Here is a 16,003-nt window from a genome sequence, read left to right on the forward strand (position 1 = left end):
TTAATTAATATTTAGAATTAGTAAAATGTATATTGTAAGAAAATACAGTTAACCAGTAATAATTATTGTCCTTTTCATAAATACTACTACACACTTCTTACTCTTTTTCCTACATGGTTTCCACATAGTTAAAATGCTTCACAATATTTCACAAATCTGACAGTTTAATTCATGATTACGAAAATTTTGAATTACGTAAAAGGAATGGAAAATACAACAAATCTGTATTTACTAATTTATTTTATTTATTTGTTTATTTATTAAATAACACAATTATTTACACTATTGACTTCAATTTATGATGGAGGCATATGCAGGACGAAGGCCACTTTTAACAATGCCAATAACGCAGAAATAAAAATTTGATATGTCCTATGTTCATCGTGACAAGAACAAAAAAATATTCTACCAACAGTAATTAGACATAACCATTGGTCGAGTTTCTTTTTTAAAATTAAAAACACTAGATAACCATTACGTATTATATTATTTGTGAAAGGAATGGAGCTGATGCCAATGGAAGTGTCGAAAACGTGAACAAGAACTTAGTGAAAAAATAATAAAATCAATTGAATTAATCCATTATAGAGTATCAACATGATTATTGACGCTCAGGAACTGAAAACAGCAAGAAGCTTTTTGATTCAGTAATTCCTGTAGACAACAATATTCTAGCTTCTAAATATACTTTAAAACCACGAGAGAGCATTGAAAAATGCCTTATGAACTATTGGTGCACCAAAGAAATTGTTAATATCAAGGCGTTTTGTAATTGAAATGGGCAAGAGAAAACTGAATAACAGAATTAACAAATTCTAAATTGTTTACCAATGTCTGGCGTATTGAAACATTTCAAGGAGGCAATTCATAGTACTTCTTTTAAACTAAATAAGGGCGTTAAATTTGGACAAGAATTTGTTGGATGACACTGGGGTAACGTTTTCATTTACTAATAATTTAAATAAGGAAACAACTTCCTGTTTCATTAAAAAAAAAGAAAAAGAAAAAACAGCACGCAAACATGTGTGTGCTAATTCTCTGCTGTATTAAAAAAATTCGTAATAATTTATAAATTTCTCCATTTTTGTTACTTATTTTCATCACCACTAAGTTCATATTTCTTCCTTCCTGAATAATAAAAAGTACAGAAATAATACGAAGTTGGAATCTAGAATATTCTAGATATCTATATGAATCACTGAACCAAATTAAGTATGAAAAATGAATTAATCCAATCAAAAAATTATTTTTAAAAGTTGACGTTTTCAGGTATCCTTTAATGATTCATAATATTTATACACAAACGGTAAAATTCATGGTAAAATATACAGCCATTACTTTAAAGCTGATTATCACTAACAAATCTTTTTATTCTTTTTTTTTTTAAAAAAAAATCATCAGTTTGAAGTAGAATCTTCGGTCAAAATAAAATCTGATTGTATGTAAACTATGAACTTGCTCTGTAGAAAAGAAATTACAAGTATAATCTTCCTTGCCATAAAAAGAAGAGTACATTTTGTAAATCTATATACATTTTCATCTCTGACAATAACAAAATAATAAAGATGCATAATCCTGAAGATGTTTATGCTCTTCAAGAAAACTCGCTCAACAATTCTCAATAGATTCCCAGGTAATATTTAGCAAATGTGACAGAATATTGTTACTTTCACTTCAAGCAGTATTAACTGAAACAGTTCCTGAAATGTAACTAAACTGCATATTGCATACGCACCTCAACACTTTAAAAAGAAATCACGCTTGTTTACAATCATACAATTCATTCTACTTATCGCTATCTGATACAAATTTCTATTGTTCAACTTTTTCCTTACTAAATGAAATTCATTTTAAAAGCAATGCATATTTCTTTCACACTTTATATTTAATATAAAATTTATTAAATAAATAATTACTACATTAAAACTGCGTTTATGGGAATAACAGTTTGGAATAAATTATTTACTAAAAAGCATCGGAATTTTCACTGAAGCATAACCAGACTGATTGAAACAGAAAATTATAGAAATTAAAAATATATCAACTGAAGAATTCATTTTCAATACCGTTTGGCACACTAACAGATTGCAATAGTACGACCGAAATGACTTAATCGATGTGGCGTTGCACTCGTTCAAACGTAGTAGTATTTCATTTATCTTTTATTTATTATCATCATATTATTTACGTCGTTTTCTGTTCATTTTAAGCTTTAGTTTTCATTTTCGGCAACCAACTTATTCTGATCGACGAAAAATGTAGTAAGACATGTTTCTACCCTTTTTTTGTGTCTATCTATCCAGAGACTAACAGAAACTCTTTAAACAACATCGCTAGAAGCAAACTTGAGCCTTCTTAACAATCCAATGCATTATGAACTTACACATTACTAAACGCGAAAAAATACAACAAAAAAAGCTTTCTTAATGACGTATAAAGTTCATCGTATGAATAACAAGACGTAATGTCTTCATTAATGAGTAATTCAAAAATATACTAGAATATTTTCAAATTTACAACCAAAAACATGCTCATCTAACAACGTTTAGAATTACACGATGTAACTGCTCTGTTTCAATTCATGATTCATCTCTAAAATAAAAGAAGACTTTCGACAAAAAATTGCTCTTCCCACTTCAGCTATCAAATGATATGCCGAACATAATACCAGTGCGAGTTTTAAATTATTTAATTTTTTTGTTTTTACAAGTCTGCGAAGGAATCCTAAAAACTAATAATACAAAAGAATATATTTTTCACTAAATGTGTTTTGATAAAGGAATCTGTTCTGCGTTTTCTTTCTGTAACTTACATTAAAGTGCTGTTAACACTTACAACTGTACCAGCAAGTGGAAGGTTGAGTTCTAATGTAAAGATGTGTCTGCTACCATAACACTTATCTGAGAAACTGGTATCATTTTATATCCTGTTGCTATTTTTGTTTATGCTATACTGAACACTGGCTTTATACTATTCACCATTATTTTGAGGAACTGAATTTTCTTATTACCAGTTGTTTGAAAGCCTATTAATGTGTCTTTGTTTAGGAGCAGAACGTGGTCATTGCCACAAGTGACAGGAACAGAAGCACTATTTTCCTTTGCACTTTCTTGCAACTGTGTCAGTGTCCTTGTACATAACACAATGGCAAGTGAATCATGGATTCTTCCTTCACTACAACAAGATGTAAACAGGCTCTGCGAGTCGATAATTGGTCTTAGTTCAACTATCGAAACAAAGCATCAACCTATCTATGTAGCATTCTCCTCTATGCAACGACACTGACTACAAATTTATGAAGTCAACTATCACAATAAATTTCAGTTGAGACATTGATCATCATTTCTGATATCATGCAGAAGAACACTTCGGCCACTTCTATGAATGACTAACAGCTGTTATTTACGGGTCACAGTTTGATTTTCTACGATTTCATCTGCTGATACATAGAGAGAACCATTTAGCTTTTTGCAGCCTTCGAGACATTAGTGGCATGAAAAACGAACAAATTGAAACTGTTTTTAGCTCACTTGTTTAGTGAAAGGCTTGGTCTGACTTGTTTCAAAGTACAATAAAATGTGTCACTCTGCTTGCCACTTATGAATAATGTATAAAAAATGTTGAGACTATTTCAAAAAAAGATTTTTAAAAATCTTGAGATGTTAAACCATTTTAGGTGTGAGTGTTTAATTACAAGTTCTAAGGCTTGTGAAAATATGAATTTGAAGCAATGGTGTGCAGAATTATGGTTCTTGTATTATTATTGTTATAACAACATAAAACAATCACAGCTCGTAATGTTTTAGTTTACTAGATTATACTTCAATGTTCTCCATTTTGCATGGATTCTGCAGTTAGCAAACACATCGAGTGAAATTGCAATACATGTACGCATAGAACCTTGTCGTTGTCAACCAAATGCATAATACTGTTCCACTGGAGTTATATCGACAAGATTTACCTCGATTTTCCACTTGCTGACACAGTTCCTAGTGTTGTGGCAACTTTTATGTTACGCTTTAGGGTACTTTGTATACTTGTTTTGAACGTACTGGTATAACAATGCTGTTATTAACGTTTTCATGATTAATTACAAGAAAATAAAATCATTAATGTGTTCTAGAAAAGACGGTATTTTGAACTGCTGTTTTTAAAAGTAGCGTAACTTCATCAATTACCTGCATATACATATGGTATGACAAACGGGGAAGACTACACAGATTAAAATAAATAGTGTGTACTTGATAAAATAATGTAGTATAACAAATCTGAAATAGTCCTTCACTGAAAACGTCTTTAGATTTGCTGCTATTGCAACTACAATAATAGAAACTTTTTTTTATAAAAAAAACTAATTAAATAAATATAGACAAAACAAGAATGAAAGGCGAACTTACACGACTGGCAAGTAATTATTCGCCAGTTCACACTGTATGGAGAAAGTTATAGGAGAGCTCCACTTCAAAAAGTAGAAGGGCACTCGGAAACAAAATACACCTATAAAGCATTATATTTGGATGGTGAGGCGAAACATATGCTATTATTCAGTAGCCTTGATCACACAATTCTTGTTAATTGTTTTTCTTTGCAATGTAACTTTACTAGAATAAAAATATTCCTAAAATATATGTACAGTTACACACACACGTTATTCCATCGGAGAAAATATCCATAACGAAGCACCACAAGTCAGTAAACCGGACTGACGCAACAGCAATCATTTCAATCCCTAAAACACACGCGTTTACTTGCATTTCTCGTTCGTTTAACAGAACAAAAGTACACTGTCTTTCATTAAGGTCACTCTATCAAAACTCTAGGCACCTCCTTTTCACAGTACGAAACAATTGACTTTGCCATTCATGGTCTCAATACACAACCCACTACAAAAACTGACAAGTTCCTAATCCACACTTCTTACTAAATTAGTTCAAACAGGAGCAGTATGTATGCACAACACTCACTCATTCACATCACACAATGTACAAGGTTGCATAAAACAACCAATACTTGAGTCTTAGCCATCACAGTTAACAAGTTACATAAACTAGAACCAAAGCTACTTGCTTCTGAAACCTCGAAATCAGGAGCTGGACACGGAAACAAAGCACCAGGTGCACCATTGACTATGTCAGGCATCCAACCTCTGTCGCTGCAGTGCCATGTCTTCAGTCTCTAGTAAACGTTTAAAGTTCCGTTGGCATTCCGAACTGCACCAATGTTGGACCAGTAAATGTGACTCACTTTCGAGGGCAGCATCCAATTTAGCGCGTAAGCTGTGCCTTAGTAAAGCTTTGGTTGCCTCCATTGCCTGAAAAGAATAAAATTAAGTTGAAATAAGTACTTTCAATATCTAATATAATAAGAACTAACTGTATAAGACGCTTAAATATTACAAACCACTTCAAAGGGTGCTAACCTCTTCGTTTTACTGGTCAGTGTATATATGGACGAATGAGAGCTAAAGTAATGTAACTAACTTTGAAGAAAAAGCGAAATAAAGAGGAAACCAGATCTTTATAAGCCATCGTGTTAAGAGACAATGCGGAATAAATCAGAGATTTATTCTGAAATATGGGAGATTTTAACAGATGGCTGTGAAAGTTCTAGTGAAATAAAGGAAATAACTGTTTCATTCATCAGAAAAATGTATTGGTTACACAAGAAAATTATCACTTATGCAGTTTTAACTTTCATCCTTCCTTCTATATTATATATATATATATATATATATATATATATATATATATATATATATATATATATATATATATATATATAAGCTCAACTTCTTCCCAAGTTATATTTATTGGACCGAAAAGTTTCAAGTTTTTGCTTATGTAGCGTATGAAATTCAATGCAGTAAAACTAAATAAAATGAAATTTATTATTATTTTAAATCCCCTTTCCAATATAACTGTTTACCACAGAACATCCAACTGGAATGCGGATACGTTCTCACTGAACTAAATGATTTCTGTAGATTCGAGATTGATTTGACAAGTGTTAACGGATCAAATATTTGTTTTCTTCCGGTCGGAGTTCTGTCAATATTCCACTGTTATGTAGATTGAACCTAGGACTATAAAAATAATCTACTAGCAACTACGTCAGAGATTTTTAAATACATAATCCAGACTGAAGATAAGAATTTAACGCAAGTGATCCACCTTGTTTTTCTCATGCTAATTATCGTATCTGAATTTCTTTGAGACAAGTAGCTTCGGAATTTTCTTCAATAACGACAAATTTGGACACTGACAACCTGAGGCTAGAAAAAGATAAGATGTAATTTAAACAGAAAAAACACGCAATTTAAAACTATCAAAACTTCATAAAAAAAAGATTCATTTCTCTCTTAATCCTTTATTTAATAAAATCGGTTTCCTAATTTTTATTTCATTTTTGGCAAAAGGGACCTAAAATGCTGATAAAATGCACTATAACTCTAGCGGGACTATACATACAGGGTGGTTCAAAAGTAGGTATACACCCCCGCATTGATCAAGTTTAACATTCTAGTACGTGGGTTTGTTTGCTTCGACTGTTCTGAGATTAAGGTATAAGTAATAGGCTTTAACAACAAATAATAAATAAACTAAACAAGAACATTAAGAAATGATATAAAATGCAATGAGCTAATCAGTACGGTACTGTATACCTACTTTTGGGCCATCTTGTATTATATCTATCTATCTATATAATTTCCATTTCTATTGCGGTAAAGGAGTCATAATTTTGTTACTTCCTCGTATTGTGCAATGTAAGACTATGCACATAAAATCTTCCAAGAAGTTGGAGCTATGCATTTGTTAGAATATTTCTTACGATATTTCGAAGTCTCGCTCGCCAGATGAATGGTCGAGCGGTGTAACACGTTAGGCTGGCGAAGAGCATGTTCATGGTTTCGAATCCTGCTTCAGTCATCAGTATCCACGCAAACACTACCCTTTCGTTACTCATTTCTCACAGTCTCCTTTACCCTAAAGGTCATACTGCAGGACGTAAGGAGATAAAAGTGAAATCCCGTTACATACCAGGAGTACTGAATGAGGCTTAAAAGTTATATTACTAACTTATAATGTCAGTTCTATGCTTTCTTAATGAGTTTTATCTTCCACGTAAATCTTTAATTTGTACGTTTAATTAAGAATAAAGAAGGACGCCGAAAGGATTTTCCTTAGATAAGGGAAATTTCGAAGCAACTACTCCATTATGTTCCTTCTTGCAAAACATTTTATCTTGAGCTTATTTACAAGTCATTCATGGCTTTTTTCCATAACAAACTTATAGAAGAAAGCTTTCTTATTCTATGCGGAAATGAAAGAAAGAACTGATATTTTGGAATACCACGAGATACTCTAAATAACCAAGAGTCCTGTCGGAGATACTAAGGTTTAGTATTGGAGTCCTGAAAAAATCTTTCAATAATTCCTAAATTTTATAAATTTCAAAAAATTATTTTTCAAAACAGTTTAATAGCACTAAGACCTTGTGTTCGCTCTAATAAAAGTAATTAAGGTATTAATACTTCCCTATAGAACCATTACTCGTCAGAGTTGATTAAATACTTTTTTCTAATCTTATACATAAAAGCTGCATGAGTGTCCGTCTGGTATACAAACCCATACCCCTGGCTTGACACACTTTTAGGCAACTGAAGAGACCACAGACTAGGAAGCAGGGTTCCCAAATGTCCCGGAATTTAAGGGTCATTCCTTTATTTTATGATTTTGTAACACGTCCCGGGGAGCTTCGATACGGGACGGCAAAAGTCCCGTATTTTGCACAAAATGACAAATTTACCTCAGTCCGCAATTTTTAATCAGTCGTCATGAGTGTGGGCAGTAAATGGCAAATGCTATTTCAGAAAAGCTCTGAGTTGCCAAATTTATTAAGGTTGTCTCCTTTTCCCAAAGCATCCCACCATCAAATTCATTTGTGGAAAGAGTTTTCTCACACATGAATTTGAAATGGAAAGTGTTCTGTTCAGTTGACGAAAGCTGAGTTTTTCGACAGCCTAAAGAAAAATCCAAACTTGAAAAAGGTAAGTGCAGTTAAGCCAAGCGTGAAATACGATTTTTTGAACTTTAAGTACTCGAAATCCAATGTTTTAAAAGTAAGATTTACCTAATTTTTCTTATAATAACTCTTTGAATTAGTTCATACTTTTGTATTTCTTTCAGTCCTAATTCTTTGTCTAATCGTGGAAAATTTGAAAAAATCCTCAATTTTTTTTTAAAAAAAATTTGTGCGAGGATAGGGAAGAAGAAGAGTATAGTGATCGTAAAAAAAAACAAACAAACAAAAAAAAACTGAATTTGGGATTTAGATTGTGATGATATGTTGTTTTGAGAACCTCAATCAACCGTGGCAAACAGCTTGTCGATATCTATTACCATTTCTGTTCTATGGTGATACATTTTGAAACCGGAAACGGTTAATTTGAACAACTTCCGATCTGAACAGAAGATTAGTGGAGAGCACAGTATTTATTCTAGTTAAGCTGAATCGATTCAAAAAATCATTATTTCGCTTTCTCTTACCCTTTTTTGCTCTATAGAAAACTATATTGAAACAGGAACTATATTTCAACCATTTCCTCTTTTGGTAGACTATTGTCGATAGTCGTGTTATGCTGTCTTGAGACGCTAAAACGTTTCTAGAAGAAGTTAGCTTCTTGCTATGTTATTGTTTTCGTTCTATAGCGATAAACGCTGAAACCAGAAATGGCTAATTTGAACCACTTCCGGTTTGAATAGAAGGTTAACGGAAAAGACTAAGCCTATTCTTTCGATACTGAACTGACTGAAAAAAGCTTCTTAGTATCTCTTATTGTTTGTGCTCTGATACCTGTCGACAGACGGACAAAGCCGTTTTATAAGACTTCCAACACTTTCGAATAGCATAGTTTGGAAGTTTAATAAAAGTCAACGTATGTATTACTGTATATTAAGAATAACAAGGCGATTTATTTTTTTACTTAATTCAATATTACAACTGCGAAACGAACCCACTACTCCGTAAAATGAAGACCGTACTCAGTAATTATGAAGCTCCTACGTGTTCAATTTACGTTTCATTCAATGTTTCTAATTTGAGAATCGAACTGAGAAACTTATTGATATCCAAATTGTGCTCAGTGTGGCTGGACGATAAGGTTTATGTATAAGAACATTTCTGAGTATTGTTATTCTTCAGGGTAGTTGCCGGAGATTGCAGTGCATAGGCAACCACAAATACAGGCGTGTATTTGGGTTGTATAAGTTTGGGAATTGACAGACGTTAACCCTTTATTTGGCACTGTTGCTCTCAAGCAATATCGCATTCTATTAAGTTATCCGCATGAATTATAATCAGTGATCATTTAATTGGCATTACTGCTTTCATAAAATATTCATATCCATGATTTGCAGGTCGCTTCTTTAGATACTTCTAATCTTTGTCAACAGGGGACAGTCAAATTTAGTATTGTAGAAGCTTTATCTCCTACGTTCCGTGAAAGTTTATATATAAATAGGACAATGCTGCTCAGTAGCTACACATTAAGACCTATTTCATGGCAGTGTTGCTTTGAAATAAACATCCTGTACCGAAGTACAAAAGTACTTTAAAAATTACGAAATTATAATCAGGAAGACATGGTTCAACCATAAAAGCAAACTAAATATTTTAATGGTAATGCTATCGATGTTTGCCAATTAAAGGATTAAGCATGATCGATAATCAATTGTTTCTTCTGAAATGCAATCTACAGTCACTAAGCAGTAAATCGGAGTTCGAGTTCTCACCACCGGCCATATATTTGTGTTACTCCCTCGTTGTTTTGGACATCCTGGTATTGAAACGGATTTGAAAGAAATATATAAAATAAGAATCGTGTATAGAGCAGAATGAGCTCAACGGAAATGTCCATACTCGCTGAATTTCTGCTGCAAATTGACTGCAGATTGCTGATTCATTGGGGTTTGAAGAATAAGAGCCAAAGCACCAGTCGGATACCGGTACTCTCTATCCCCAAAACGAAATCGGATCTCCAACACTAAGTAAATTTTGCATCTTGAAACCATTAAATTTCCTTTTATCACCCCCTTTTTTAATTTAACTAAGTCAAGGAACAGAAAAACATGCAATGTTATAGTTTTTTTTTCTAAAGCGTTATGTGTAGTCCTTTAACAGAACCTTTCTCAGAGCCATCCGAACCGACCTCCCTTAACAGAATCATCCCGAAACTTAAAGAAGATACATTCCCTTATGTACAATTCGGAGATCTTTTCTTTTGCACACCTGTGGAGGGGCAAAGCACCTGTAAACGATAACAGTTGTAAGAAATGGAAGTGAGAAAGACAGACCACCCCACAAGTAAGAATACTCTGAGGAAGGTCCTGTTACGAAACTAAAACGTTAAACAAGGTGTTTATTACAATTGCAAGTATTTTTAAGTTTTGACATAGTAAGATTTACGAACTCAAATATCATTACCTCGTAAAATATTATGTTCACAACTGATTCTACGGTTTATAGTTTCATTTTCTGTAGTACACCCATTTGTTTCACAACTCTGAAGCTTTTGCCCAAAATATCTTCCCAACATGAAGCATTATTTCAACTCGTGCATTATTTTTTTTTTGTTTACCTAGTTATATCATAAACATTGTCACAAAGTTTGGAGTGGCGCTGTAGGCATCCGGAGTGGCACAGTGCTGCCATCTGTGTATAAAGCGGAAGATGCATGTAGTGTGTGTTTGACTGTTCATGATATACGTTGATATTGTACTGAGTTCTGATGGAGTGGGGCGATTACGAAAATCGTGTAGCAGTAATTGCACTATACAAGGTTGGGAAAACAGCAGGTGAGATTTTCAACCTCCTGAAAACCCTACAAATCAGCAAAAGATTCATGTATCGCGCCATACAGCGATACACCGAGACTGGAACGGCAGCTGACCGCGCAAGGAGTGGCAGACCACGAACGGTACGAACCCCGCAGGTCCAGAAAGCAGTCGCAACAAGAATTCGAAGAAATCCTGTTCGAACACAAAGTGTGATGGCTGCTGAGATGAACATCAGCAGAAATTTCATGTCTCGTATGCTCACGTGTGACCTACATCTACGGGCGTATAAGAGGCGCACTGGTCACCTTCTGACACCAACATTAATGTTGCAGAGGGTCCTTAAATCAAACAGACTGTTGCGGCGTTACTCCAACAATCTGCACAGAAAGATTCTGTTCACTGACGAAAAGGTGTTACAATTGAGCAGGCCTACAACGCCCAAAATGACCGTGTGTATGCCACGTCATCTACTGCAGCTACTGAGGCAGCTCCAAGCGTTCAGAGGACACATCATCTCGCCTCAGTGATGGTTTGATGGGGAGTGAGCTACTCAGGCACAACTCAGCTGCATTTCTGCGAACAAGGTGTTAAAACATCTGCCAGGGTGTACCAGGACACAGTGCTAACACCTATAGTGAAACCACTGTCTGGTACCATGTTCCCTGGAGAAAGGTGGACCTTCCAGCAGGATTCCGCTCCAGGCCACAAAGCGAAAACAACTCAGGACTGGCTGGCACGAAACGTTCCCGACTTCATTTCTCCTGCTGATTGGCCTTCTAGCAGCCCGGACCTTAATCTGCTGGACTAGAAACTTTGAACAGTCCTTCAGGCAAAGGTCTGTCATAAACGGCATCCATCTGTCGACAATCTAAAACAATCCTTGACCCGAGCAGTGAACAATTTTCCCATGGACGTGGTGCGTAATGCCATTGACCAGACAGACTTCGTGCCTGTATCATGGCCAAGGGGGGACATTTCGAAAAATGATTCGTGCGTCTGGTGTAGAACACCCAATGTAAAATATGACCAAAATAAATTGCCGTGGTGTTAATACTCTCTGTGTTATTCATATTAAAACTTGTGACAGGTTTATGATATAACTAGGTAATTTGTTGTCGGAGATCTTAGCACTAAATTCTGATTTATTGTTAAAAGTCATAATCAGAACTAGTCTTTCACTTTTCTGGTGATACACTTCTGGCGGCGGTTTTTTTTTTTTTATAAAGGTATCTCCAAATCAATTCTGCAGCCTTTAAAAAAAATGTATACATACCACGAAGTTTTCAACTTAACTCGACTTGAAGAGTGGAAAAAAGTATATTATATGATTTGAAAAAAGTATTACGACCACTAGAAGACAGAGAGTGAGTACCGGCACCTATTCCTCCAGAAAATTAAGCACTAGATGGAACACATGTTTGAAAAGGTCTTTATTCCGTGGAATGTATTGGAAGTAAGTATTTAACGTCCCTCAGAACGCCCAGTAAGTTCAAGCAGATGGAAATTAATGCCAGTAAGTGATGATGGAAGGACTGGAAGAATTAATAAGTGGGATGAAACTATTTACTTTCATGTCTAACAGCGAACCTCGGCTACTTCGCACTTGAGTTGAATGTACAGGGTGGTCTGGGAGTGGGCGTTCTCCCCCTTTAGTTCCAACACTATAATGTTAGTTATGGTAGAATGTCTGTACACAGTTATCTTGAAGTCTTAAGAGTTTTAAAGAGTCATAAACATCGGTATGATCACCATCCATGTCGTAACACAGCTGAATTCTGCGCCAAGTTCTCGCAGATGTTCGGAGGAGATACTTCGAAGTCACGAGGGTGAATGGGTGTTCCACAGATGCTCATAATCCCTGCGTTGTGTGATATCGTGTGTTCCTTACTTTTTTTTTTTTTAAATGAAACCCCAGAGAGCATTGTCTGGTGTTGTCAGATCGGGACATTTTGGAGGACAGACAAAGGAAGCTGGTGAATATGCACAACCTCTTCCAATCCAGCGGCCAGGAAACGTCTGATTCAGCTAATTGCGTACGTAAATCGAATTCAGAAAACAAATGAACATGGATAGCAATGTTGCCAGACAATGCCAAGCAATGTTACCAAACAAATATGGGTAAAACCTAAAACCGCAAGAAAACACCAATTAGGGGTACGACCATTTCCGGACCACCTTATAGATTAGAAAAAATAAGGCTCTTTTGAGAAAAAAGGAAACTTTCGCCTTTTTTTTTGGGGGGGGAGGGGCAGTGATCTTTTCCTATACTAGTTTCTACAATTAAAAAAAAAAACTTTAAAACATTCAGAACTTTTGAATTTATGTTCGGTCTGGGACTGACTATCTTGACTGTTTTTCAAACTGCCGATGTTTTGATTGCTAGCAAATTATGTAAGCTAACATATCACAGGTGTCGTTTTGGTTGTCTAAATTTAGACTATCAGGAAATAAGAGACTACTATCAAGTAACAAACAGATATAAAACTTTTTTTTCTTTTGGTGTAACATTTTGCTTATATTTCGTTTTCCGTTAGGGAAACATATTATATATATATATATATATATATATATATATATATATATATATATATATATATATATATATATATATATATATATATATATGGTTTCGCAGTGATAGACGTAATGCAATATCGGAACGACCTGGCAAAGTGTACTTGCGGAAATACAGGAGAGGATTTACTACTGCAAGAGCAGCTAGAGAATGAAACAACTCTTGTACCAATTGCTAGAATCTGAGATTTTGCAAGATGGTGGAAGAAGCTGTCTAACGTTAATGGAAGAAAAGCTTTAAGAACTAATGCTGATAGAATTCTAGAGTATTCTGTTCTTAATTTATGTTCGAAGGGTGCTGAATATTCAAGATATAAAGAAGAGAGTGTGTTGGCTAGAAGGGCTTAAATATTGGTGCTATCGTTTGTGGTTGGTTACAGATATTATTGTATGTAATCAAACATTAAATTGTAATACGGATAAATAACACTGGTTTGCATTGTTGTAGTGATCGGTGCGTGATTTATATAATTATAGTTATTGGCGCGTGTACGCTGATTAAGTATTATACTCTGTAATTCTTAGGTTGGAAATAAATGCATATTTGGTTCGGTCAAGGTATCTGTTATACATAAATTCTGTTTTCCAAACAGGGACAATTGGGTTGAATGTTCTTGGCTGCTATTCAGTATAACTGGAGGAACAATAAACATAAATATCCTAAAAGATTTTGTCACAATATTAATAACTACGAACAATTCGATGGAACTATAGAACCCACCATCGACAAGTCGAAAGTCATGCGCCATTACGGGTCAGAGTAGAACAAAGAGAACTTGAAGAGGTTGACAATTTCAAGTATCTGGGAAATATTTTGACGAAAGACGCGTACTGCACCAGAGAGATCAGGTTGAGAATTACCATAGCCAAAGAAGCATTCAACAAGAAAAGATCACTCTTCACTAGCAGACTCAATATTAGACTCAGGAAGAAGTTAGTCAAGTACTATATATGGACCATTGGATTATATGGTTCAGAGACTTGGACATTACGGAAGTTAGAGAAGAAATATTCAGAGAGTTTCGAAATTTATTGTTGGAGGTAAATGGGGAAGATAAAATGAACAGAGAGAGTAACAAATGAGGATGTTTTGAAACGGGCAGGAGAGAAGAGGGCGCTTTTAGTTAGGAACCTTCGTAGGAAGGCCAATTGGATTGGACACATCTTGCGAAAAAATAGCCTTATACCGCCATAGAAGGAAAAATGGAAGGAAAGCGAGGAATAGGAAGAAGAAGAACACACTGATCGATGATTCGATAAATAGAAGAAAATATTGAGAGTTAAAAGAGGAAGCTGAAGATCGAGACACGTGGAAGAAACATTTCCAGGTCTAAATCTAAAATAATAATAATAATAATAATAAAGTAATTAGTCCCAAGACCTGCCGAAAGGTGGAATACTTAATAAAAACCCACTGCATTCACCGATTTGTTTTTTTCTTTTCCGTCAAATGTCGGATTTTCTTTGATTCTTTAATGTTCACGTTTTCTTTTGCCTTTAAAATACAATCAATTAAAACTTGTGTATGTTACAATGGAAAAAAGAAGTGGAACATTTTTATTAAAACTTAAATGTTTAAAGAAGCACTTGCATCTCTAGTTGAACGCTATACCACTGAGCCACAGTATCACGAAAAAAAAAAAAGAAAGAAAAATGTTTATGGAGAGCGTAGCATAAAATCCCCAAAATAATTTAAACCATCTAATTAACCCTTTATTTACTAACGATACTTTAAAGTACCACCGGAAAGAAACCGTTATGGGAAAGGACTCGTACGTTGTGTTCGAACGGTACTTCTCAATAACAATGTTCTCTTCTTTGCAAATCAACTAATGGCTGGCAGCACGATGTAGAAGAAAAATAGTTCCCGCTCAAGCCATTTTGTTTCAGATAGTCAAAAGGGCTGCGTTGCTATTTTCACTAACCAGTGTTTGGGAGACCCGCTAACTTAATCTAATAAAGGTAGTTTTTTTTTTTTTTTTTTTTTAATCAACACGTTTGGTAGTCATGTATTAATTGCTAAGTTTCGGAATCCTTTGTTGTGTGTGAGAGAACCATTTTTTTTTTGTACTTAGAAATACCATCCGGGTTGAAAAGGTATAATTTATGTTTGTTTTTACTTTATTATTATTATTATTATTATTATTACTATTATTTTATTTTTAGGAAGAATTTCGTGTATCCTTCTCCATGCAATATGAATTGTGTTTGAAACTTCTTTGAATAATTGACTGATTGAATCAGGACGTCAGCACCGGGACTATTTATCCCCGTCACGATAGAGGCGAGTGCTCAGGCACGGACTGCCAGACAGAAACAGTGAACTCAGCAAAGTCAAAGATTAAAAAAAAAAAAAAAAAAACTGCTAAGAAGAAAAACGAGTTAAATTAATAAATATGCGAAATAAAATATATAACAATAAATATAAAAAAAGGTAAAGGAGAAAAGGAAAAGCTAAAAGTGTTGCAGGAACACGGTTAACACAATGTCATCCGAAAGCACACAGTCCAATCTAGAAGACAGTCCGTGACGTTCTTTGAGGTCTGAGTATTCAGAACATTCGACAAGAATGTGCCGAATACTCAGTCGGATAA

The 16,003-nt window shown here is 34.5% G+C and overlaps 1 protein-coding gene across 1 annotated transcript in view; it reads right to left on the bottom strand.

Annotated features, from left to right (window-relative positions):
• Positions 1-221: 221 nt before the first annotated feature.
• Positions 222-16,003, bottom strand: part of LOC145674972 (uncharacterized) — a 109,359-nt gene continuing 93,577 nt past the window's right edge. Inside the window, exon 6 of the mRNA XM_081745290.1 lies at positions 222-5,311. Coding sequence (XP_081601416.1) covers positions 5,132-5,311 — 180 coding nt within the window. The 3' untranslated portion in view covers positions 222-5,131. The remainder of the gene's footprint in view (positions 5,312-16,003) is intronic.

Source organism: Thermobia domestica, chromosome 18, assembly GCF_964235325.1.
Source record: "Thermobia domestica chromosome 18, izTheDome1.hap1.1, whole genome shotgun sequence".
NCBI classification, from domain to species: Eukaryota; Metazoa; Arthropoda; class Insecta; order Zygentoma; family Lepismatidae; genus Thermobia; species Thermobia domestica.